At 32.2% G+C, this 26,904-nt stretch overlaps 1 protein-coding gene across 1 annotated transcript in view; it reads right to left on the bottom strand.

Moving 5' to 3' along the window:
- LOC114163448 (ATP-dependent DNA helicase pif1-like) overlaps window positions 1-24,536 on the bottom strand; it is a 28,096-nt gene extending 3,560 nt beyond the window's left edge. The window contains exons 1-5 of the mRNA XM_028047758.1: window positions 24,452-24,536; window positions 7,099-7,182; window positions 6,219-6,367; window positions 5,844-6,111; window positions 5,650-5,746 (exon numbers count right to left, since the gene is read on the bottom strand). Coding sequence (XP_027903559.1) covers window positions 5,650-5,746; window positions 5,844-6,111; window positions 6,219-6,367; window positions 7,099-7,182; window positions 24,452-24,536 — 683 coding nt within the window. The remainder of the gene's footprint in view (window positions 1-5,649; window positions 5,747-5,843; window positions 6,112-6,218; window positions 6,368-7,098; window positions 7,183-24,451) is intronic.
- Between the last annotated feature and the right edge of the window lie 2,368 nt (window positions 24,537-26,904).

Raw genomic sequence — 26,904 nt, 5'->3', positions numbered from 1 at the left:
ACAACCTTTGCGCTTCAACCATTGTATAGCAATCCACCAGAAACTGTTGGAACAATCTGCATGCATTCACAATATTTCCTGCTTCTACAGCTCTTTGTTGTATTCTAAAGGCAATAAATTCTCGCAAAGAAATTCTAATTCTTACCCTGGATTTTGTTTTTGAATGACATTCTCTTATTGGTATATCCTCTTGATAACCATCTTCTCCATATGGAAACATGAGAGGATATTGCAGTGGAATGAAAGCGGTGTGAGTTTCGTGCAGTCTGGTTAATTCACCAGAACATTTTTTGACCACTATATCTCTGCCTACATCCATATTGCCAAAATCACCAACTATAAGTGCAGCTATTTCATCACATGAAGGTGTATTGTAGACTCTAGGGTCTTTGTTTCTGCCTCTAAATAGTCTTAGCGTGAAATCTGATTCCATATGTTCCAGTGACAAATCTCTTACTCTTCTAAAAGTTTTCGCAAGAACATTGTGATTGTCAATCATTTGAATCAAATCAGCAACCAATGATTCATCTATAACAGATTCCTTTGTGTTTGAACTAAAAAATAATAAAGAGAAAGCATGTCAACACATATATTTAAATATTTTATATAATGAAATTATTAATATATTGACTGACCTGAAATGCTTGACTCTGTTAGTCATTTCATTTTCGGTATCATATATGTAGAGCTGTGCAAACTTTGGCTTTGATCCATGCTCTGGCAATAAACTGCCAATACGGTGATAGTTCTGTCCATTCAGAATAAATTGTGGAGGAGCAGAACCATTGTTCATTGAATTATCAATCTTACCACCAATTGAAGTAAATGCAAACATGCTATTGTATACTCTTATGTTTTGTAAAAATGATTTGCTTCTCTGATCTTCACCATTTAACATGAATGTTGAGGATTTTTTGCATTCAACCTCTGTTGTAGCAGCAGTTTCCTTCTCAGCCTTGCATTTTTACAATCGTTATGCTCCATTACAGTATAGAAATGTTATGGAATAGTTTCAAAGGTTACAATGGAAGAAGCAAAAATAAAGGTAAGTTGACTCAATGGATGAAAAAGTGTTTACTGTTTTATTCCTATATTGGTGAATGTTTTTGTTAAACTTTTTGGTGTAGCTTGTACCTCTAATCACAATTGTGGAAACAGAAATATATGTAATTATAGTACGAAGCAGTTTTTTGAGAAGAGAAAAAGATAAAAATAGAAGACAAACATAAAAAACAGAAAGAGCATGCAGTACTGAGTGTTACTATATCAGAAACATTCATATATATAGCACTTATTTCAGAGTTGATTTATTCTTGCAACTAAGAAAACATTTCCTTTTTATGTAGGTACAATCAGACGTTTTTTTGAGTCAGTACTATATATAGTAAAACAAAGAGAACTTTTTCAAAGGAATTATGTACAATCTTAACATCATTATGTATAAAAATGATAACATACAGTCAGTGTACGCACATACTAAAGCAACATACATCCATACATATGATTATAGACATGATAACTTTTCATTATTCCTCCAACTATATATGTTTCAATTTCATCATATATATCTCATTTGAATTATAGAACAAAATAATTTTATTTCTGAATATGATACCATAACAGAGAAGCTTCAAAGAGATTTCATTGATAAGAAGGTAGAACTATACATATGCATTGCTGCAAATAAAAGAACTTCTAGGTTGAAAACTACATAAGTGGCAGAAATAAAAAAATAACTATTTATTAAAACTGTAAATTAAAAATTACAATATGTTAGCACTTTGACATTCTGATTGCTTTTCATGTGGTCCACCTCAAACACCAAGTCAATAGTTTGATGAAATCCATGAGCAGTACAAAATTCCTTCCAGCCACTTCCAATTTTGCTAGACTTCTTAGGATGATTTCTCAACAACAGTTTGCACTTCACTGTTTTACGCGGTCCATAAAGATAAATGTATTTAAAACTTCCTTGACGAAGATAATTGCCAAAATCAGCTGGCAAATCCTAAAAAAGACATAAAGTATTAATGAAATTAGTATATGGATTAAATTTTAAAAATAATTTCGAAATAGGAATGAAAATATGATACAAACATCCATTTAGTAAAAAATTTGAAATTTATCTCACCAGATGGCTAGCATTGCATTGATTTGGATTCAGAAATATTTTGAAATGCAACTTCGGTCCATTGAAAAGGGGTTGATCTGCCTGAATTCTATTAAGAAAACGTGCAATAGACAAAGGTTTGCATTTACTGGGAAAAATAGTGATGTGGAAGCAAGAATCACCAACATATCCAAAATAAATAGTGTGAAAATCGTGAAGATCATATATGTGCCTTAAGTCAGTCCATCCTCCAATTAGCATTGGTTTTTGTAAATTCTTGTTATAAGCAACCACATGTCTATTGCCTTCTTCATCTCTTAAAGTCCATTGACGCTGAAGATCGTCATCATAAAGAATGGCGAATGCACGATCAACAAAACCAACAACCTCGAAAGACAGAATTTGTTTAAGAAAAAATTGGATTAGTTAACGTTAAAAACAGGATATTGTAAAAGAGAAGAAGAAATCCTTCTATGCAATAGAAGGAGTAGAAGAAATCTTGTAAAAGAAGATATGTCTGAAAAGTTTGACAATGAACTTACCTCGTCCTGAAGGTGAATAATAGAGAACTGGTACCTACTCATTCTATTAATAACATCATCTTCATTGAAGTTGTTTTCCATTTGGTTTGACTTTGAGAGAGATAGTACAAAAAAAGTTTGAAGAATGTATAATATCCTTGAACTGATCTTGCCGTCTAATGTTCATGGTAGAATGGAGATGAATATTTATTTATAGAAGACCAATGACAGATGAAAAGACGGGACGATTCCAAATAGATTCTTCAACAGTAATGTAATTATTACTGCATTGGAAAACTGGAAGAAGATAATAACAGAATAAAACTTTAAAAATATATAACGTTATTAAAAATATATTAAATTATTCTATTACGCTACAAATATAATAATATAATATATGTAATATAAACCAATAACAAAATTCCAAAAATAAACTTCTGTAATGTATAATATTATACGTATAAATTAAATATTTCATTCCTACTTGTTGTATAAAAAAATGTCAAATATATCATAGAAGGTTTAAAACTTACTAATTAACAGAAGATAAGCCAAAAAAAAGTATTCAATAAAAAATGTATATGGCATCCAATTCTGTTGTCAAAACTTAAAATCTGTCAACAGATAATTCCTTTGCCATATTTATATTATTTATGAAAAGTAAATATTATCAAAAATAAACATTAGAAATAATTTTATGAGAAAAAATATAGATATGTTATTTATGAGTAGCACAAGTTTAAAGAAGAATTCTTTTACACAAAAAAGAGGTTATTTACGACTTCCATTAAATGATGCTACAAAATGAAATCAATTTCAGCAAGTTTTGATGTAGCTGGTAGTAATCTTTGTTGACAAAAATTGAAAAATGTCAACAATATCTTGTGCACCAGCATATAAAATATTTTAAATTCTAAATAATTAAACTCAAAACCGAATAATATTGTTATCATGAAATTGAACATAGAAGTTGAGGTTCAGATGAAATTAAAGATCAAATTTAACATAGAAGTGGATGTTCAGAGGAATTTAAAGACAACAAATAACGTAGACATATTACATCCCCAAAATGAAAGTCATAAAAATAATAGTCTTGGAATAGAATAACTAAAAGTGGATCTCAAATCGCTGATTTTTCCTTCTTAATATTTCTTTTTAAAAGCTTCAATGGAACATTGTCTTCTTCGATGGATTCAAGTGATGCAGTCTTCTTTCCAGATTCTCTCTTATGTGAACTGCTAGCATCATCGTTGGTTGGATTATCTTGGATTAGTTCAGGTGATTGGGATCCAGACTCAATTGTTTCTTTGGTAAATCGGACTAATAAATCCTACAGTATTAAAAGTAAATTTATTAAAACAAAATCGACATACCAAAATGAACACATTATTAAAATTATTAAAGAAATCATTGATTTGAAAAACATGAATATAAGTTGTATACCTCTGAAATATTAACGGTGGACTCATTCACTATACGCAATTTTTCCCTGTTAAACTCACCATTGCCAGCATAAACATCCTTCAAATAGGTAGAAATAATGAGATGATAGAAAAGAAAAAGATGACTGCATTATAAAGAGATTATAATGTAATAAATATTATCTTAAATTACATCTTACCACAGATTTCAACGAAGAATCATTGAATTTGTCAATGATATCATCATCAACACATATTTTCTTCACTCTGAAAGACTGTTCAAGTTTGAAATTCTGATCGTTACTACTTTCAACTTTAAAAAGCAGACTTCTATCAACTAACTCATCAAACTGCTTAGGCAAATTTCCAGAAGAATTCATCTACAAAAAAAAAATAATTAAACCTTGTGTAATTAAATATATAAGTGGACATATTGAAGAGTATACCTTATCATGAGCGTCTAACATATCAGCACAAGTTTTTTTGAAAAGGGTAGTTGCATCCCTATCAAAGAGGACAAATGTGGTTGAATCGGAAGAGTCCATAACTCGGATCTTAATCCTATATCTGAAAATTGATAAATAAATTTCATCAACTTGATAAATAAATTTTACCATGTTGTTTGAAATTGACATTAATATTAAAAAACAATTCGTTAACCTTGGAAAGACTTTTATAACATGCTTGTTACACTTTTCACAAAAGAACATCTTGGAATCTGGATAAACAGCTTTGTTGCACACACAAGCAGTATACCACCAGTCATCGTCAACCAAGATATGCTTAATTGTTCCAAACAATATGAAAGTGGTGACCTTTCAATATAAAAAACATTAATGAATGTATTATTGTGAATAAGAAAAATTGCACAATGATACAAAAATATATTCTAACCTCTTTACAATCTTTTAGACCTTGAATGTTGGTTCTAGGTGTAAGTGTTAAAAAGTCCTCTTCGACAGTATTTTTTGAAGTCTGAGAAAGTTGCGTTAATCCTTGAGAGGGAGATTCATTGTTCTCAAACATTCTGTGCAAAAGGAAATATAGTTATACTCATAAAAATTAAATATATCATTGAATATATGTATATCTGAAATATCAAGTTCACGCAATCAAGGATAATTTGCATTACAAAGTAAAGAAAATATAGTGTATGTCATATCTGAAATATCAGATACACTATATTTTTAAATATAAATTTCGAATAAAAATTACCTTGATTTAAGTTCAGATGCTTCCTTGAAGTTAACATTGTACTTAATACGGGTGCAGAACTTACAATTTTGAACTTGAACCTTATCTATATTTAAAAATATAGTCTATGTGAGAGTAACATGGAATAAGTAGTACAAAGTACTTTGTAAAAGTAATAAGAAAATTTTACCTTGAAAAGTTTTGACTTTCGCAAATTCTATACTTACAGCAGTATTTTGTACTTCTCCACTCGAAAGAAATACATTCAGTTCATCGACATAAATACCAAACAAAGTACACTCTATTCGAAACCTAAAAATTAAAGTGCAATATAATGTGAGGTAGTTATTTCGAAAGAAATATAAAAAGGAATTTAATATAGTATAGTATAGATATACAATACCCATCGGCTTCTATTGCTATGACATTTAATTTTGTTGTCTTTCCATCAACTTGCAATTCTCTTTCAGTCCCCACTCCGACCAGTAATCCCAAAATATCTAAAATGCATTGTATATGTGTTAAATCAGATAATTTAACAAAAAATGTTTATTAAGAAATAAATTAATAGTTACGGAACTAAAAAGATTTACTTACCAACCAAATAATCAGTATCAAATGCAGAGGTTGTCAATAAAGACAAAGGTGTGTATTGTGGTTTAATATCAGGAACCAAATTAACATTAACCAAAGAAACTTTTGTACCAAACTGGAAATTTATCTTATAAGGGTGGTGTGTTGTTCTATATATTCCAGAATTCGGAGCAACACTGAAGTTTTGTATTGCATAAACATGGCCTTCAGAAATGTCATTTTGAAATTTGTAAATTAGAGTACGTCTAATTGAAGCATGTATTTTAGAACCCTGAAACACATAAAAAGAACATTTACCATACCACTATTTAATTCATACAAATTTCTAAAGGAAAGTAGGTGTAATGGAAGAATTTAAAGAATAACAATAATAATAACCTCTTTGTCTTGAATAACGAACTCCATGGAAAAAGGACACCTCTGTTTAGTGAAATCAGGAACAAACCATGAACGAATGACCCTAGCGATAATATTCCAATTTTCCTTCTGGGGGCTTACTTCGCTTATGCTCTGGCTTTGGTTTGGAACTTCACAGAGAGACATGTTGAACTCAGAAGAACAATATTGAAAAGTGAAAAGTAAAAAAGACCGGATTAGATTGGAGACATATTTATACTTACATACATAAATAAGGAACTAATAAGACAAAATTGTTATGCATACAACTAAAGTAAAGAAATACCAAAAAAAGGTTGAAATAATACCTTACTTATCAGATTGTATTTTTTATTAGTCAAAGGAGAGTAAAATAAGTTAAACGATTAATCAAGACGTGGATATGGAAATTTTTGAAATGGTAGAAGAAAGCAAAAAGTAGAATATATTCAAATAAGGACTCTTGAAACATGGTGTACGAACGTTTTGACAGAAGTCATGGGAATATATATTGGTCAACCCTGCAAATAACCTCTATTGATGTCAGAAGGAATAAAGTATTGATATTCATTTATTGAAAGGTTTCATAGTAAAGGAAAATTCAGAGAAAAGCATTCTGATGAAAATAAAGCATGAAGCACATTACTTGAAAGTGAATAAAAAAAGGGTTGCCGTGATGGAGTAAGCAAAAAACAATTAAGCAAAAAACTGCATATACATGCATACATGCTGGTTTCTTATGCATTCACGAAAGAGGAAATGTAGAGAAAAGTGATACCAAACGATAATGTCTTAGACGAAATTTCAGAACTGCAAATGTCATATCATTTCGTCTGTAAAGCAAGACTACTATATTTGTACATAAAACAAATGAAGTACATACCTGTGATGACTGGAAACGTTAATGGCTTGTAAGAATACGTTAATGTATGTGAAACGTCTTCTGGATGAAGAAACTGTGTTGGATCTGTACAAAAAGGCAAATAAAAGTATGGTGCAGAAGCGAAACAATCTTCTAAGAGAAGGAACTTTGTTTGAATCTTCTAGGAGAAGGCACTCGTTTGGATTATTTAAGTTAATAAAGTGAAAAAATAAAAAAAAATCTAAATCAATAGTACAATTAAATATTTTATGAAATGACGGATGCTTACAGCAGAAGAAATGTCGTGGAAGGTGGAAGATAAAGAAACATAATGAACAGTGCAATATGTCATATGAATAGACATTCAAATGAAATAGTAAAAAAGTATTATAATGGATGTGTATGAAAAATGTTCTGGAAAGTTATATATTTAGATATATATAAAAATAAAATTAAAAAGCAGAGACATGATATGATTTGTGTCTAACAGTAATTAAATGCCACAGATTTACGTATATGGAAAAAGATATGGAGCAGGTATGAGTAAATAACTTTGGAGTTCTTCAAAATAAACCGACTAAAACATATACATATATGTAATATAATAATAAACAACTAAACTTCATACAAAACATACAGATTAGAAATCTGTTAAGAAATATTGTTTATAGATTGATCATAGCGGATGATAATAATCATTTATATTAAGAAGAACATTGACATCATTGCTTGCTTGTTGACCGTCAACCTCAAAAAGAATTAAATCTTTTTGCTCGAGTCCATGCACTTCACGAAAACGTTTCCATCCACTTCCTATCTTGACTGATCTAGGTCTAATCAACAACTTGCATTCAACTCGTGCCTTTGGACCGTAAAGAACAATGTGTGAGAACTGAGTGTTGGCAAAATATTGTCGTAAGTCTGAATTTAAGCCCTGGAAAAAAAAAATTTAAAATAATATGGACAAAAATTACTTTTGTAGGTGTCAAGGTTAAAGAGAATAAATGATGGACAAAGAAGATAAAAAAAATCACCAGAAAGCTTGCTTTGCAGTTGTACTTAGAAAGTCGGAACTCAAAATGAATTAACTTGGTCCTTATGAGAGGAGCATTTGTTCTAACATGACTTAGGAATTTATGGACAGTTGATTCTGAACAATGATCGTAAAAGTGTATTTCAAAAAAAGAATTCCCGATATGCCTTAAATAACATAGTTTCAGTGGTTTAATTTGATAAAACTTTCTTATATCAACCCAGCCATCAGTAATTCGCGGACCATAGGTATTCATGTTGAAGGTAACATGGTGAGCATGGCCTTTTTTATCACAAATAGTCCAACGTGGACCCAGTTCAATGCCTAATTGAATGACAAACAAACGATTGACGAACGCAAAATCCTTCATAAGAAAACCAACATAAAAACAGAATTAGTAAAGGATTTCGGAGAACAGTGATGGTAAATTTTTTATAATAAGCAAGTTCGCAAAAACCTGGTCTTCCATGAAAATAGTAAAGAATCCACCCTTCCTTTTTGAGCCAAGTATGGATTGTTCACCAAGGATGCATTGCTTAGTTGTCATCTGTAAAATTGGAAAAATAAGTTTGTTTTGGGAAATATAAATTAACCGGACTCTAACAGTGTTGAACAAATTGTTGAACATGATGAAAATAACAGCTTCTAAGAACGTGTGTTTTAAAAAATGACAGAAAGATAATGAACAGAACCTAATATCAAAAAGGGTGCTTAAAAAAATCAGAGAAAGATGAAGAAAAAATATTATAAATACCACTGCTTATAGAAAGGTCTTTTTAGAAAAATGAAAGGAAGATGAAGATCAAAATCGATTATAAAAAAGGCTGCTTATAAAAACACGCATACAATATGGCGAGAAAGATGAACAGAAAATAATATAAAAACCACTGCTTATAGACACGTCTGGTTAGAAAAATGAAACGAAGATGAAGATGAAAACCGAATATAAAAAATGCTGTTTGTAGAAACATGCATAGAATATGGCGAGAAATAAATATGGTGAGAAGATATAGGAGATGAAGAGAAGTAGAGTTGATAAAAGGGTTAAACAGTCATACCTTTTTGTAATGAATAAGAACTTCTTGAAGTGGAAGAGGAAGGCTTGTTATCGCAGTGTAATGGTGTTAATGTCAAGCAGAGAAGATAAGTTAATTACTTTCATCCTGCAAAAAAAATTAATGAAACAAATATATACCAGACAGTGGAAGAGTCTGGAGAATGAGATAAGTATGACACGGCATCAGACACTGCAATCATCATTCTCGTGAGAGGTGAAAAAAATAATGAGAAAAACATTTCAAATTTCTAAACGTCTCTTGGAAAAAGAAATGGTCATTAATTGAATCGGCTCAATGATTTGAAATAATGAAAGAGTGTTGCAGATGATCGAGGAGTTCAATCATCATTACCTCGAGCAGTGGAGTAATTAATGCGGGGAAACCTGATAGACTGCGTGATTTGAAATTAATAAAAAGGAATATTTATTGAAATATTAAATAAAATGATTTTGACTAATTTAAAATATAAATATTGAGATGTTGCTCAGCAAATATATAATGATTCAAATTTAATGTCTTTTAATGACGTGTATGATTAAAATTATAAATGAAAAACACATTAATTTATATTTTTTTTAAAGTAATGATTTAAATGTAATAGTTTAATTTTATAAGAATATATTAGTCATTAATGACTTTGATAAAAATGTACAAAACTCGTAAACATAAGAAAAAATAATAAATATCATACAGACTAAATGTATAAAAGCAAACACATAGACTAATATATGTTATAAGTGCATACAAAATATAATTGACCTAAAAATCTTCTTATATATATATATATATATATATATATATATATATATATATATATATATATAAAAGAAGATTAACAAAAAGACTATACAACATGTTATAACTTAAAACCAGATTAATGGATAAAACACTTTGATATGGTTGGTTGTTGTGTGTCCTTGAACTTCAAAAAAAACCTGACGATGATCATCTGCAGAAAGTTGATGAAGATTACAAAAACTTTTCCAGCCAGTTCCAATCTTAACACAATTACGTCTTATGATCAGTTTACATTCGACTTGTCCACGTGGTCCGTGTAGAACAATAGATCTAAGACCACTGTTTTTAAAATAAGTGGCCATTTCTTTTTTCAAATACTGCAACAAAAAGGAGAAAATATCTTACTTATTCAGAATCCATGTAAATAAATAATCAAAGAAAAAGAAAACTAACCAAGTCGCTGGATCGACAGTAATATGTTGATAGTTGAACTTCAAAATGCTTTAAGTATGAAGTATGTAGAGGACGACGAATAGAAAGATGGTTGAAGAAGTTGGCTTTCAATGTTGAGTCGCAAACACGTTTAGAGACGTGTAGTTGGAAGGACGAATTTCCAAAATATTTGAAGACAACCAATTTGTCAGACTCATCTGCATAAAAAGAGATTAAATCATTCCAGCCTTGGGTGATCATTGGAGTGTGAATATTCATGTTGTACGTAACAGTATGAACATTCCTTTCGTAATCAACAATGGTCCACTGTGAACCAAGGTCCTTTAAATTACGTATTATGAAGAGATGGTCGACGTACCCAAAATCCTTCAAAATAAGGAAGGTTAGAATAAAGAAATACAAACCAAAAATAAAAAGGAATAAGAATGAATAAAGAAAAAACCTGGTGTTTCAAAAACATAGTCACGAAACCACCAAGCATTTTGCCAGAAAGTATGGCTTGTTGTGTGCGCACGGATTCCATTGTTTCAGTAAATAATGGGTATGAAGAATAATTGGAAGAGAAGATAATGGGTCACACAAAAGAAATATGTTTTGTCAGTATGTAGACGCCAATATATAGAAAGAGAAAACGAAAGGTCATTACTGTTGCAAATATATAGAAAGAGAAAAGGAAAAGTCATTCCTCTTGGTAGGGTCCGTACTTACACGTGAAGCGTGCATCAGAATTTATTGAATTATTTGTGAATTTAAAAGTGAAATAAAAGGACGACTTAAAAGAGAATACGGTTGGATTATTTAAGTTAATAACGTGAAAAAATAAAAAGAAATATATATCAATAGTACAATTAAATATTTTATGAAATGACGGATGCTTAAAGCAGAAGAAATGTCGTGGAAGGTGGAAGATAAAGAAACATAATGAAGCGTGCATCACAATTTATTCAATTAATTGTGAATATAAAAATGAAAAAAAAGGACGACTTAAAAGAGAATAGGGTTGAAATAATAAAAATAATTTAAAATAAAAAAAAATTACAATTACAAATTTAAAATTTGTGAACTGTTATTTTGAATACACAGAGAATACAAAGAGTTTTTAAAAATTATAAGAAGAAGTCGAAATAAATTAAAAATAATAACAAATTACAACATGAAAAAAGCTGACATCTATGTCTGGCGTTCAAAACAAAAATGATGAACATAAGAAACGTTATTTTGCGGTTTAAAAAACATGTTTGTGTTTTAATCTTCATTTCAAGAATTAAAAAAAATGAAACTTAACATGAAGCAATATCGAGATAAGAAGAACAGAAGAATATGATCTGCAGAAAGATCAGAAAAATAGATAAAGAATCGCCATACTCGATTTTTTGGTAGTTAAAAAAGATGTATGTGGTTGTACTCTTCATTTCAACCTTGTATATACCTGGAAAAGAAGATGAACAAAACAAACCATGAGATCTTTGCAAAAAACATAGGGAACCATAACAGTTGGGTTGAGAAACCAAAATAAATAAAAGGTTTCGACAAAAACAAATAAATGTGAAGAGAAGCGAGTCTTGATGTTGAACGTGTTTGTAGTGTTCATGTTGAACACAAAACCATTCAAGGAAGATGATGAAGAGAAGAAGAACAGATGAAATGTAAGAAAGATATAAATAGCCTCGCCAGACTCGAGTTTTTGCTGCTTTAAACAGAAGATTGTGCTTGTACTCTTCATTTGAAGGATTTAAACACTGAAAAATAAGATGAAGCAAAGAACCAATAGATATTTGAAAGAAACATAAAGAAAAATACCATTTAGGTTCAGAAACAAAAAAGTTAAGAGATGAACAACAGAAATTGACAGATGAACGGTAAATCTCAGATGTCTGTGGTTGTACTCTTGATTTCAACCATTTATATAACTGAAAAATAAGATGAACAAAAAAAACATTAGATCTTTGTAAAAAAAATGAAGAAAAATACCAGTTAGGTTGACAAACAAAAAAAAAAAGATATCCACAACAAAAATGGACAGATGAACGGGAAATCTCAGATGCATGTCTTTTTAACCTTGAGTTGAAGCCTGAAAACAAAACAAACATGATGAACAGAAGAAGATGAAACGATGAAATGTAAGAAAAATAGAAGAAACATCTCCATAATCTTATTTTTGGTGGAAAAAAAAGATGTCTGTGGTTGTACTCTTCATTTCAACCATTTATATACCTGAAAAATAAGATAAACAAAAAAAACCATTAGATCTTTGTAAACAAATTCAAGAAAAATAACAGTTAGGTTGAAAAAACCAAAAAAAAAGATATCCACAACAAAAATGGACAGATGAACGGGAAATCTCAGATGCATGTCTTTTTAACCTTGAGTTGAAGCCTGAAAAAAAACAAACATGATGAACAGAGAAGATGAAACGATGAAATGTAAGAAAAATAGAAAAAACATCTCCATAATCGGTTTTTGGGTGGTTAAAAAAGATGTCTGTGGTTGTACTCTTGATTTCAACCATTTATATACCTGAAAAATAAGATGAACAAAAGAAACCATCAGATCTTTGCAAAAAAAATCAAGAAAAATACCAGTTAGCTTGACAAACCCAAAAAATTAAACATCAAGAACAAAAATGGATAGATCAACGGGAAATCTGAGATGCATGTCTTTATAAGCGATAGTTGAAGCCTGTAAACAAACCAAACATGATCAACATAAGAAGATGAACAGATGAAATGTAAGAAAAATAAAAAGGAAGCATCTCCAGAATGGTTTTTTTGCTGGGTCGGTCAGAGAGAATGAGAAGATAGAGAAAGAAGAAAGAAGCCGCTGCCAGAGAGAATGAGAAAGATAGAGAAAGAAGAGAGAAGGCGGTCGCAGAGAAAATGAGGAAGAGAGAGAAAGCATTGGTGACATGAGAAGCTGAGAAGACTCGGAAGAGAGAGAAAGAAAATATAAACTTCAGATTTTCAGTGCTTTTAGAATTTTTTTTTTAAAAAGTGAAAACGCTGAGAGAGTGACACGTAAGCTATTATACCTTTTGTAGATAAAAATTTGAATTATGAAGAAGATCAGATATATTATTCAATGTAAAAACTTGCCTTTTGTTAGTTCACAATTGTATATAGTATTAGATTAAGATAAGGATTCAAGCAAGGATCACAAAGAGCAAACTGATCCAAGTGGTGAGAGTAGCGGGAGGCCCTAGTCTTTGGTAGGATAATGGCCTTAGATGCTTGAAGGATAACCTTGTGTGTGGTAGGGTGAAACCCATTGGCAATGACTCTATAGAGTAGTAGAGGCCACCACAAGTGAAAGCGTCCAGTAAATCCGATCTTATTATATGTATCTGGATAATTGAGTCATAGTGTCCTGTTTGTCTGCTATAACATGATCTTGGTGCCTACTGTGTTGCTTGCTTATAATCTGTTTTCTAATGCCTGAATAATATGACGTTAAAAATTATTTTTGTTTCACTAGCTTACCCTTTCATTTGTGTATGTTTCTTGTCTTGTTTTCTCCTTTGCGATGATCACCTTATTGGTGGGAGCAAATGAGGGAAATTCGGATGATAGATCAGGTGGTGGTGACGCAGCAGTTTAGTCAGGATTTAGTTGGTTGTCACTCTTATGAGCAGTATTAAGGCCCTGGTGCCTATGTAATTCATTGCTCTAGGAGCATTGCTTTTGTAAAACTGTTAAACCTCTTTAAGATTTTGTGTTAGTTATGGCATTGGGGTGCGCCTAAGTTTCCTTTCAAAGTACTTTCATGGATAACTGTAATAGTGGATCCTTATTTGTATTTTGGTTCATTTGATTGCTCCTTAAATGTTATAATTATGTGATATTTTTTATTTAGTAGATTTAATCTATTTAAATGGGATGTCACACTAACACCATTCATATTAAGACATTGATATTTTCGTGCTTGACTCTAAAAATACTACATCAAAACCAAAAGTCAATCTAATCCAAAGCCTTTTAGAATATACTATAATAAATTATTGAAAAATATTTTAAAAAATAAATAGATTCATCACCCACCTTCATTAAGAAAATATTGAGCAACTTAATAGTAATATATTGTGACTACATTTTGACATGGATCATTACTTTGATTATTTTAATGCAACTACTATTTAAATGCAAACCATCGTTATATAAGCTAATATCGGTAGAGATTGAGATAAGATAATATATTATAATTCACACCAATACATTAATAAATTAACTTATTACTTAAAAATTTATTTTAACTTTAATACATACAAGAATTTGAATAAGTCTTTTGATGGTCAAGGATGAAGAGGGATGTTGTTATTACCACATGCTCAGTGTGTTATAAGGAAAATGTTCAGCCTCAAAGGCTTGGGTTAATTGCTATAATTAAATGTCTTTGTTTGCAAGTAGAATAACATTGCATGGATTTTGTTATTCTCTTGCCAAGGATAGTTCGATGGCATGACATTGTGTGGGTAGTGGATAGGTTGACAAAGAGTACACACCTATTACCCTTAAATCAAAAGCTACATATGGCTAAGTTGGCCAGTTGTACACAAGGGGGATAATGAAGTTGCATGGGATGCCAACTAGCATAATATATGATAGAGATATGAGGTTTACCTTAGATTTTGAGAAACCTTAGGAGGCAATGAGGAGTAGTTTGAGGATGAGTTTAGCTTATCACCCTCAGCCTGATGGTTAGTAAAAGAAAACCATCCATAATCAAGAGAATCTACTGAGAGCTTTTGTGCTAGACCATCTTGGGAGTTGGGAAGTGTTACCTCCACCAACAATAATACTTCTTTGCTACAAAAAAACTATAGATAAGGTGAAGAAGATTCACAGGAGGATAAAGTTGTCTTAGTGCAAACATATTTCTTATACAAAGAAGAGAAGGAGACCCTTGGAATTTGAGATGAGTGATCATGTGTTCGTAAAAGTCACACCTATTGCTGAAGTAGGAAGGATTCTATGACCCAAAAAGCTTTCTCCTAAGTTCATTGAACAACATCAGATTCTTAGAAAGATTGGTCTAGTAGCTTATGACTTGCTTTACCATTACATATGTCCAATTTGTACAATGTTTCACATGTGTCCTAGCTGAGGTGGTATAGACCAGAACTTAGTCATGTGGTGGAGGTGGGTAATGCTCAAGTAAAAAAAGATCTGTCTGTGGAGGCTAGGATATGAAGATAGTGGATCACTAGACGAGACAGCTAAAAGTAGCGAGATATCCCAAGTGAAGGTGCTTTAGGATGAGAAGTCTAGAGATTCAACCTAGGAGTTGAAGACGGAGATGAGAATAGGTTATCTTGAGCTTTTCCAAGGTACTTGCATTTTCAAGGATGAAAATTCCTATTTGTTAAGGAGAATGTAAGACCTTTGGAATAGCTAAAAGTAAAGTAAACGAGATCAGACTAGACGAGGTGATTGACTATGCTAGTTAGACGAGTTGAGTGTCATTAGACGACTCTAAGGAAGATGAGTGTATCATTAGACGACCCTTTGAGTTATATGAGTGTTTGTTAGACAAATAGGGTGTTAGGTTCCTAAGAGCTTTATATGTTATGGGCATAGACACGAAGAAGTTAGAGAAAAAGTATGGAGAGAGAATATGACCTAACACTTTGATATGGTGTTATCTTTTTAAGGATAAAAGTTGACCCAAGCAGTAATATGGTACTGTTTTGCCTTTTGTCGGGGAATAGGTGCAGAGCGTGCCAAAAGGTACTATGTTGTCTCCTTGGAAAGGCAATGTTAGACTATATTAGGTCATTAGAAGCTTGCTAGCAAGCTTTATTTTCTCTTACATTCTCTTATCTCGTTCTTATTGAGTTCCTACTTTTCTCTCTAAGTCTCTTCTTTACTAGTGTTGGTGGTGCTCACTGAGTCGAAACATGAAAGTGTGGTGTTGGTTTTCAAATCTTTGTTTAAGGAAGGTTTTGTGTTTGGGGGAGTTGTGTTGAGCTCTTAGTTGTGTTGTGTGTTTGTGAGAAGTTGAATTGGGAGGTAAAGGAAGCTAACAATGGTTATATATGTATCCTAACAATGGTTATATGGGTATTTGTGCTAATTTGTTTGGTGAAAATGATCATCATGTTATGTGTCATGATGTATACCATACAATATTTTCAATTTAAATCTCATGTGTGATCGTTGCACAACAAAATCATTATTAACCTCATTTATTTCTATATTACCTGTTGCACCATTGTTCACCTTCTTGGATGAATCAATTTAGTTCGAATAAAACCAAAACATAATATATGGTTAATACAATTAAAATTTCACTTTATATGTGTTATGAGTTGTGTAACGCCCCATTTAATTTTAATAAACGAAATTAAATTAAGCATCACACTAAATAATATCTTAGCGCAGTCTTGGAGTTTAAACACCACTCCTTACAACCCAAGGCACACCATGATGCCCAAAAAGAAACAAGTTATAAAGTTTAATAGGATCATATAGAAATCTAAAAGATAGACTAGTACATGGGCCATAGCCATAAAGAAAAGCCCAATAAGAACGTGAAGTCCAGCCCAAGTAGACTATGCAGCGAAATCATCTCTTCCCTGTTGACCACGAGTACCTCTCGCATTTGTTCTCATACATAAATTGATGATCATCGCAAGAGTAGAAGAACAACATAGAGAGCAATCAAACAGGCAAAGGGTAAGCTAGAGCCAAAAAGATTTTATCATGCAATCAGATATACTTTGACAATCCAATATACATATATCATCCAAGCATGTTATGACCTTCCAATCAATACACTAAGACTTGACTCGACTCATGTGGATACATATAATCTGGTCGGATTCAGCGGATGCTTGCACTTGTGGTGGATTACCCTGCTTGCACTTCCAGCTATCACACAATCACCTATAACAAGGTTACCTAAGCCAACAACCTTCACTCCGGTCATGGCATACACCCTGCCTGTCGCCTGAGGCCTGTTGCCTCTGTCCCCTCGCTGATGCTGGTGAGGAGTTTGAACTGGAGGGCGTGACACTATCGTAGCAAGGTTGGGGCAGTCCTTCCCAAAGTGGCCTTCCTTGCCACAGTTGTTGCATCTATTGTAGCCTTCTATGCGTGGGCAGGCACTCCTCAGATAAAGGCCTCCGCAAATATAACACTGCACCTGACCCTATTGAGGAGAAAAGTTCCTAGACCCCTGAGGCTGATTTGGAGGTCTATCGTATGGTCTCCTCCGCTCCTCATGTCTGGGCTTAGACCCAGATGGTCCATCTATACTCTATGGCTGATGAATGCGTATTTTTGCCCTCATTTAGTGTTTAATTCTGGGTATTTAATTGAATTTGTGTGTTTAAAGATTGATTTAATTGGGATTTCCTATAATTGGGTTTATTGAGCATGAGATACAAAAACATGTTAAAAATAGCTTTTTAGTTGCATAAATGTTCTTTGGATATTTTGAGGTGTGTTAGTGCAGCTGCAACTAAGTTGAGCTCATGGAGGTGTGGAAATAAATTGATTAAAGCTTCATGACACCTTAAAGATAAATCTAAGAATAAGAAATTATCAAAAGCACAAAAATCCAAGCCAAGCATTGAATGAAGACGGCAAGAAAAGCTTGAAAAAGTTAAGAAGTTTGGCTAAACCAAGAAGAGAGGAAAGAAAAATTGGACCTTGCAGTTTTCTTTATCTTTATGATAGAAGATAATTTGGAAAAATATATCTTTAGATATTTTATTTGATATTTTTAAATAATTATCTTATTTAATTATATCATAAAATATTAAAAGATCATAACTACCAAATCTTTTTAAATATGACAAGATCTTCTGGAATCTTTTTAGATCCACAACAAACAAATATATCTTAAAGATATTGGATTATTTAGAAGATAATTTGAGGAGATTGCAAAGGGTTGATTTGGAAAATTAATACAAATATTAATTGGTGATAATTTATCATATATCTTTAAGTAATTAATTAATTTAATTATATTAGATATTGATATTATCAACCAACTATATTTGTCAAATACTCTATATCTCTCCAAATATTTTTAAATATTTATCTTTATCTTTATTTTAAAAGATATTTGAGAGATTTTAGCAATAGAAAAGCCTAGCCCAATTCCTATATAAAGAGACCAAGGGAGAAGCAGAAGAACAAGCTCGGGACTTCGGAGTTTTGGAACCCTTAGGGGGGCCTAATTTCGTTTCCTTTCTCTCTCTCCATTCTTCTATTTTTATTTTGTATTTCATGAATTGCTAAATTTCTTGGGTTGATTCCATTGTAATTTCATTATGGATTCTAAGGTTAGAATGAAATAATTTCTTTATTCTTTTTATTATTGTTGAGGTTTTTATTTATCTATGTCTTTTATCTTTGAATCATATAAAAAGTAATGATTTTAAATCTATATGCATGTTGATCATATGAGTTCAAGGGTTTTTAAATCTAATTGAGACTTTACTTTGATTTTATTTAGAAACTTTCATATGATTAAACGAGTTTTTACCAATAATTGAGACTTTACTTTGGTTAAAGGTATTTACTCTAACAAAAATTAATTGAGACTTTACTTTGATTAATTAAACTTTTTATTTGGTGAGGAGATAAAAGAATAGACATAATTAGGCATAGTAAATTTGATTGAGACTATACTTTGGTTGAATTTACTGTGGATAATCTAAAAGTTCTCACTTTTAATTGAGACTGTACTTTGGTTAAAAGTGAGAACGCCAACAAATTAATTGAGACTTTACATTGATTAATTTGTAAGACTATAACAATAATAAAATGAGCAACAATCTTTAGATAACCGATGATGAATCTATTTTGAAAAAGCAACGGAATCAATCTATTTTCTTTAATATTGTTTTTATTTCTTTTTATCTTTTAAATTTTATTTCTTTTTTTTATCTTAATCCTCCAATATTTTTATTATTTTATTTAACTAACTCTTTTGTATAGTTTTATAAGAACTAATTTGTTAATAATCAATTCCGTGTTCGTTGGGAGACGACTTTGGGATACTTTACCCTTACTATTTTGTTGACTACTTTCTTAACAATACTGAAGTTGTTATAGATAAGTAGTATTAATTTGATCGCGTCAACGACAGCATTATCAAATTTGGCACCGTTGCCGGGGAACATGGTTAGAATTTTTATCATTTTAGTTCTTATTTTTATTTTTATTCTTTTGATTTTATTTTTTATTTTTTATTTTTATTTTTTGTTTATAACATTTTCTTTTCTCAATTTTTGTTCTAAGATTTTTTTTTCTTTAGTTATTTTATTTTATTTTATTTAGTTATTTTTTTAAGCTAGTTTTTGTTTGAAGAATTTTGTTGGGAAATTTATGAAACTAGTTGGGAAAAACTTTGGCTAAGGAAAGATAAGGTACTTAAGTTGTCCATTGAGACACACCTCTCTTTCCTGGAAGTCTACTCAACAAGCTTCAACTTATTTCTTTTCAGAAAACCTCATTCAAAAATGCAAAATAATTTTTCATATGAAAATAATCAACAGTGTGATTTTCAAGTGAACTATGATTACTATCCACAGCAACCACGTGATTGTCAGCAACAAATTGTCACACCTACTTCTGCACCTAATATAAGTGGATTAACTTTACGACAATTTAATGATTTATATCCTAGATCATCTTTTTTGGGATATGAGCAACAACCATATTCTGAGTGTCCACCTCAGCAACCATATGTTCCAAATAGTTTTCAGCAACAATATGTACCACCACATCAAGATGAAGCAACCAATGGACCATCCTACAGGGAAGTTATGATACTAATGGGTGAAGTTATAGAGAAATTGGAGTCCATGGATGAAAGGTTGCGAGTTGATCAAAGATGCAGAAATATTGAGCAAGAGTGGTATGAAAATAAGCAAATATTGTCTGATATGTTGAAGGATGCAAGTAAGAACAACTTCATAGAATTACTTGTAACTGTTAATACCACCCCTTAACCCAATCAGAGATTTCCTGAAAATCCAGATTTTAACGAACTTCGTCATGAAATCAAAGATGTGCTTCTGAAGTTGGCCATCAGAGCTAAATAAATGTCTGAAGATTTGAGTCAGCTAATGAATGATGCAATGAGAAAGGTCACTTTGGAAGATATGATAAATATGATGATTGAAATGATGAAGATGAATCAGACAGATCAGAAAAAGATGATGAATGCCGCCACACAAAGCTTGCAGAGTCAGTCTGAAAAATCAATAGCGGAATCACATCACATTGATATATCTACTGATGGATATAATGATGCCCATAGTAATATGTCTACTGATGGACATATCAATTTTGCTAAAGATGTTGCTGATGAAGAAATTAAAGATTCTCTCATAAACATATCAACTGATGGATATGTTGATGATGCTCCATGTGAATATAAAGTTGTACCTGTTGATGATGTTATGAGTACAAATGATCATTTTCAAGAGCAAAGTTGTGAGAATAATACAATAGAGGAACCAAGTGTAGTTGAAGAGCCAACAGTATTCGAAGATGCAGCTGAAGCATCTACTATTGCAACTGACTTGGTTAATGATGAAGCAGCAAATTCAACTACTTCAAGTGCAGATTTTTGCTCACAAGGTGAGATTATGAGGATTACTGATGATCCTGTTAACAGTCTGAATGCACTTGATGATGCTCAAGTTGAGTTGAAGCCACACACTCCACACATCAAGTTTGTTGATGTGAATGATGCAAATAAGTTTTCAGTGGTTATCTTTGTTGACATGGCTGCAGAAAGAGAAGAAAGGTTGCTGCAACAAGAAAACAGGTTAGATTCAAATTCTTTTGAAAGCATTGTTGATAAAAAATTTAATTTGCATGCATGTTTGTTTTTTGTTTTTGTTTTTAATTTTAAAAGTATTAAAAAAATTTCAAAAATATGTGTTTTTGTTTTCTTTAATAAAATTGTACAAGCTGACTTGTACTTTATAAAGTTAAAGAAAATAAATTTTGACATATGGCCAGATTGAGCCAAAAGTCATAAATTTTTCGTCTTCTCCCCAATAAGTCCATCAAGGACATTTTATTTTATTTTATTTTATTTTATTATTTTATTTATTTTTGAAATAAGTGTGGGGGAGACAAACTGTAGGTAGGATTTTTTTTATTTTTATCTTTTATTTTTTTCTGTTTTTCAATTTTTTGTTTTTGTTTTCATTTAAAAAGAAAAAAAATTGTGATTTCTTTTTGAGAAAATTTTGAAAGTATTAACTTTTTACTAAGTGAAACTTTTAAACAATATGTCTCATAAGAAATCCACAAAAAATATTTCCCTGCTTTCAATAAAACATATTGACATTGGATTTTTAGGATTTGATTAACTAATGGGGATGATCATAATTCTTGAGATATAAAAGTCATGTTGATATGAGTGGATTGTTTCTATGATTTGTTAAATGAGTTGATTTGAGAATTTTTTGATTAAATCTTTTGTGAAAGAATTTGACCTTGTGAGTCTTGAGCCTTAATGCAAAGGATGGACCACCATGTGCCATTCCTATTTTTTCTTGAGTGACTTGCTTATGTTTGTTTATACTCAAATATTTAACTTGATTCTTTTGTTTTGCAACTTAGGTGAATATGCATGATTTGATATGACTGAGGCATTTCTTGTTTTTAGCTACTTGGCCAAATAAGCTCACCTTGATATTAATCCATTGATAACCCCTTTGAGCTTTAAACTTTTTTTTCTTGTTTTAAGCCCATTGCATAACCTTGAAAAGAAAAAGACCATATTCTACTTTAGGAAGAAAGAATGAGCTAATGGATTGTGTTCAGGAATGGTTGAGGAATAAAGTGTGTGGGTGAGTACCTCACCCACAAATTAATAAAAATGGCAAAAGGAAAAATTGTTGATGAAAAAGTGTTGAAATAATTGCTTTCTAAAAGAAAAAGAGAGAGCAACAAGCAATAAATGAAAAAGAGTTGTTTTTAAAATTATGCTCCATTATTCTTTCTATATTTTAATTTCAAAATCCCAAAAATCCTAAAATTTTTCCTACCTTTGCCTTGGCCCCATTATAACCTATGAAAAGTCCTCATGATCTTTGAATGCATATTTTTCTAAAAGTTTGTGAATATTAGAGTCTTGTTAAATATTATGAGAGTTTGCTTACATGAGTATTTTGAGTGAAAACACAAGCCAAAACACTTGAGAGAATTTTGGTGAGAAAATACACATTTAACGTGCTTTCTTTCATAATTGATTGTCTTGTGAATTCAAAAGATTAACTCATGTGTGAAAAATAGAACCTTTCCGTTTGTATATACATAATAATTTGATTTCTAGAAGATTGATTTGTCTTCAATGATGTTCATTCCTTTGATCCAGTGTTGATGTGAAATAAAATACCTCAGAACAAATTTTGAAATTACTCAATTTTGCCCAGGAGTGCAAAACGATAAGTGTGTGGGTATGATGAATGCGTATTTTTGCCCTCATTCAGTGTTTAATTCTGGGTATTTAATTGAATTTGTGTGTTTAAAGATTGATTTAATTGGGATTTCCTATAATTCGGTTTATTGAGCATGAGATACAAAAACATGTTAAAAATAGCTTTTTAGTTGCATAAATGTTCTTTGGATAGTTTGAGGTGTGTTAGTGCAGCTGCAGCTAAGTTGAGCTCATGGAGGTGTGGAAATAAATTGATTAAAGCTTCATGACACCTTAAAGATAAATCCAAAAATAAGAAATTATCAAAAGCACAAAAATCCAAGCCAAGCATTGAAAAGAAAAATTGGACCTTGTAGTTTTCTTTATCTTTATGATAGAAGATAATTTGGGAAAATATATCTTTAGATATTTTATTTGATATTTTTAAATAATTATCTTATTTAATTATATCATAAAATATTAAAAGATAATAACTACCAAATCTTTTTAAATATGACAAGATCTTTTGGAATCTTTTTAGATCCACAACAAACAAATATATCTTGAAGATATTGGATTATTTAATAGATAATTTGAGGAGATTGCAAAGGGTTGATTTGGAAAATTAATACAAATATTAATTGGTGATAATTTATCATATATCTTTAAGTAATTAATTAATTTAATTATATTAGATATTGATATTATCAACCAACTATATTTGTCAAATACTCTATATCTCTCCAAATATTTTTAAATATTTATCTTTATCTTTATTTTAAAAGATATTTGAGAGATTTTAGCAATAGAAAAGCCTAGCCCAATTCCTATATGCATGTTGATCATATGAGTTCAAGGGTTTTTAAATCTAATTGAGACTTTACTTTGATTTTATTTAGAAACTTTCATGTGATTAAACGAGTTTTTACCTATAATTGAGACTTTACTTTGGTTAAAGGTATTTACTCTAACGAAAATTAATTGAGACTTTACTTTGATTAATTAAGCTTTTTATTTGGTGAGGAGATAAAAGAATAGACATGATTAGGCATAGTAAATTTGATTGAGACTATACTTTGGTTGAATTTACTGTGGATAATCTAAAAGTTCTCACTTTTAATTGAGACTGTACTTTGGTTAAAAGTGAGAACGCCAACAAATTAATTGAGACTTTACATTGATTAATTTGTAAGACTATAACAATAATAAAATGAGCAACAATCTTTAGATAACCGATGATGAATCTATTTTGAAAAAGCAACGGAATCAATCTATTTTCTTTACTATTGTTTTTATTTCTTTTTATCTTTTAAATTTTATTTTATTTTTTTATCTTAATCCTCCAATATTTTTATTATTTTATTTAACTAATTCTTTTGTATAGTTTTATAAGAACTAATTTGTTAATAATCAATTCCGTGTTCGTTGGGAGACGACTTTGGGTTACTTTACACTTACTATTTTGTTGACTACTTTCTTAACAATACTGAAGTTGTTATAGATAAGTAGTATTAATTTGATCGCGTCAACGACAACATTATCAGGCCTCCACAAGTATAACACTGCACCTGACCCTATTGAGGAGAAAAGTTCCTAGACCCCTGAGGCTGATGGTGAGGTCTATCGTATGGTCTCCTCCGCTCCTCATGTCTGGGCTTAGACCCAAATGGTCTATCTATACTCTGTGGCTACTGTGGGCGCTAACCTTCCACCTCATTCTTCATCTTCTCCATTACTCGTGCTTTCTCCACCAGTGCAACAAAGTCCTTGATGGATAGAGGGGCTACCATCAAGCAGATGTCGTCACGGAGACCGTTCTCAAACTTACGACATCTTCACTCTTCATCGATTGGCAAGGTTTTGAAGCGGCTGAGATGCTTGAACTTCTCAGCATAGTCTGCCATAAATTTCCCTCCCTGGGTCAATTGGAGGAATTCCACCTCCTTGGCATATCTCACACTGTCAAGGATGTATGCAGAGAGGAACTTCCCCATGAAGGCCTCCCATGATGGACTTCATGCTAATCCACCAGTGTTTAGCTTCTCCGGTGAGCATATAGCCTGCAAAAGCCAACCTGTTATCTGCTGGACACATCTTCGCGTCGAAGATTCTCTCTAGGTCCTTCAACCACTGATCGGTTGCATCCGGGCTAGTCTTCCCGTTGAATTTCACTGGATGGTGTTTCAGGAAGTCTTCCAGACTCCACTCTTTGACTAGCGGTCGTGGCTCAATACCAAACACAGGGGCAACCACCCTGTTCTCCTCCATGTGCTGCCGGTAGGCATCCTCAACAGCTACCCTAGCAGCCTCCATCTACTGCACCACCAGTTGTTATTGCTCAAGCGACGCTGCCTGTCACTGCATGGATGCTTCGTGTTGCTGCATCATCACCGTGCTTTGATGCGTCATAGCAGCTACCATTGCCTCGATTGCTCTAGCGATATCTTGTACATCGCCTTGGGAGGATTGCGGAATCCTATGAGATGGTGCCATCGTTTAATGGCACACAGGAAATCACTTGGTTAGGTTTGATAAGATAAGATTTTAACTAAAAACACTCAGAGAGACACAGAGAAAGCTATGTGGACATCTAATTCCATAGACCTAAGGAATGACAACTCTAATACCATAAATGTAATGCTCCATTTAATTTTAACAAACAAAATTAAAGGAAGCATCACACTAAATAATATCTTAGCGCAATCTCAAATAGGATCATGTAGAAATCTAAAAGACAGACTAGTACATGGGCCATAACTTTAAAGAAAAGCCCAATAAGAACGTGAAGTCCAGCCCAAGTAGACTATGCAACAGAATCATCTCTCCCATGTTGACCACGAGTACCTCTCGCATTTGCTCCCATCAACAAATTGACGATCATCACAAGAGTAAAAGAACAACATACAGAGCAATTAAACAAGCAAAGGGTAAGCTAGAGCCAAAAAGATTTTATCATTCAATCAGATATACTTTCACAGTCCAATATACATATATCATCCAAGCATGTTATGACCTTCCAATCAATACACTAAGACTCGACTTGACTCATCTGGATACATAAAACCTGGTCGGATTCAGCGGATTCTTGCACTTGTGGTTGATTACCCTGCTCACTCCCGAGCTATGTGTTACAAGTGCTACAATGATTCAATCCCCCATACACAAGGTTATCCCTTAATGAGTTTCAGGTCTCCTGCTACTCTCACCACTAGAGTCAGTCTGCTCTAAGTGAGACTAACTGACTCCTTAGAGTTTCAGGATGCAACCTTACCTTGAATCCTTACCAAATTATATAGATGGGGCACCACCATGAACTCCCACTAACAGGGGTCATGGAATTATGTCCCGACCACTGAAGCACGACCCTGAAATCTCACCTAGAGATTTCAAGGAATTATGCACTGACCACAGACCAATCATAATCAAACAATAAAGTAATACATATCATACACATAACCTAATGCCAACCATCTTCAACCCATTCTCATTCGTTTCCAAACATTGAATCATACCAACTCATCTTTAGTATTTCATATCAATACCATGTCTCTTTGATTCAGCCCTTCTCATTTAAATTACATGCCAAGTCCATACCAAACCCCTCATTCACTATCAATGAATCACATCACTCATACATAACCATTCGTCTCATATTTTTAACATAACAATTACACCGAAGCAAGTGCCAATCATCCAAGATCAAAGAAACAACCAAGCACCACATTGCCCTCGCCCAACTCCTCGCTCAGGCTGAAGAGTCTCGCTCAGGCGAGAAACTCTTGCTCAAGCGTGAGACTCTCGCTCAGGCGAGCCCCCTTCGCCTAGGCGAGCCCCCCCTCCCATTTAATTCATAACCGCAATTAAAGGAAACGCCACACATAAGATAGTATAACAACGCAGTCTTGGGGTTCCCAACATCACCCCTACAAAACTAGGCACACCACGATGCCAACAAAAGCAGAATAACTGTTTAACTAAAAGTTTACAATCTAATAACCACGAATACAGGGGCCAAAAGAAGCATGACGGAAAGAAGTACAAGATACTGCCCAGATGGCTAGGTAGCGGAATCGCCATTCCATTGTTGACCACGAGAACCTCGCCCATCTGCTCCCATCAACCCAATTGATGATCATCGCAAGGAAGAACAGCCACATA

This window comes from Vigna unguiculata, chromosome 9 (genome assembly GCF_004118075.2).
Source record: "Vigna unguiculata cultivar IT97K-499-35 chromosome 9, ASM411807v1, whole genome shotgun sequence".
NCBI classification, from domain to species: domain Eukaryota; kingdom Viridiplantae; phylum Streptophyta; class Magnoliopsida; order Fabales; family Fabaceae; genus Vigna; species Vigna unguiculata.
This window is presented reverse-complemented; position numbering and strand designations above follow the sequence as displayed.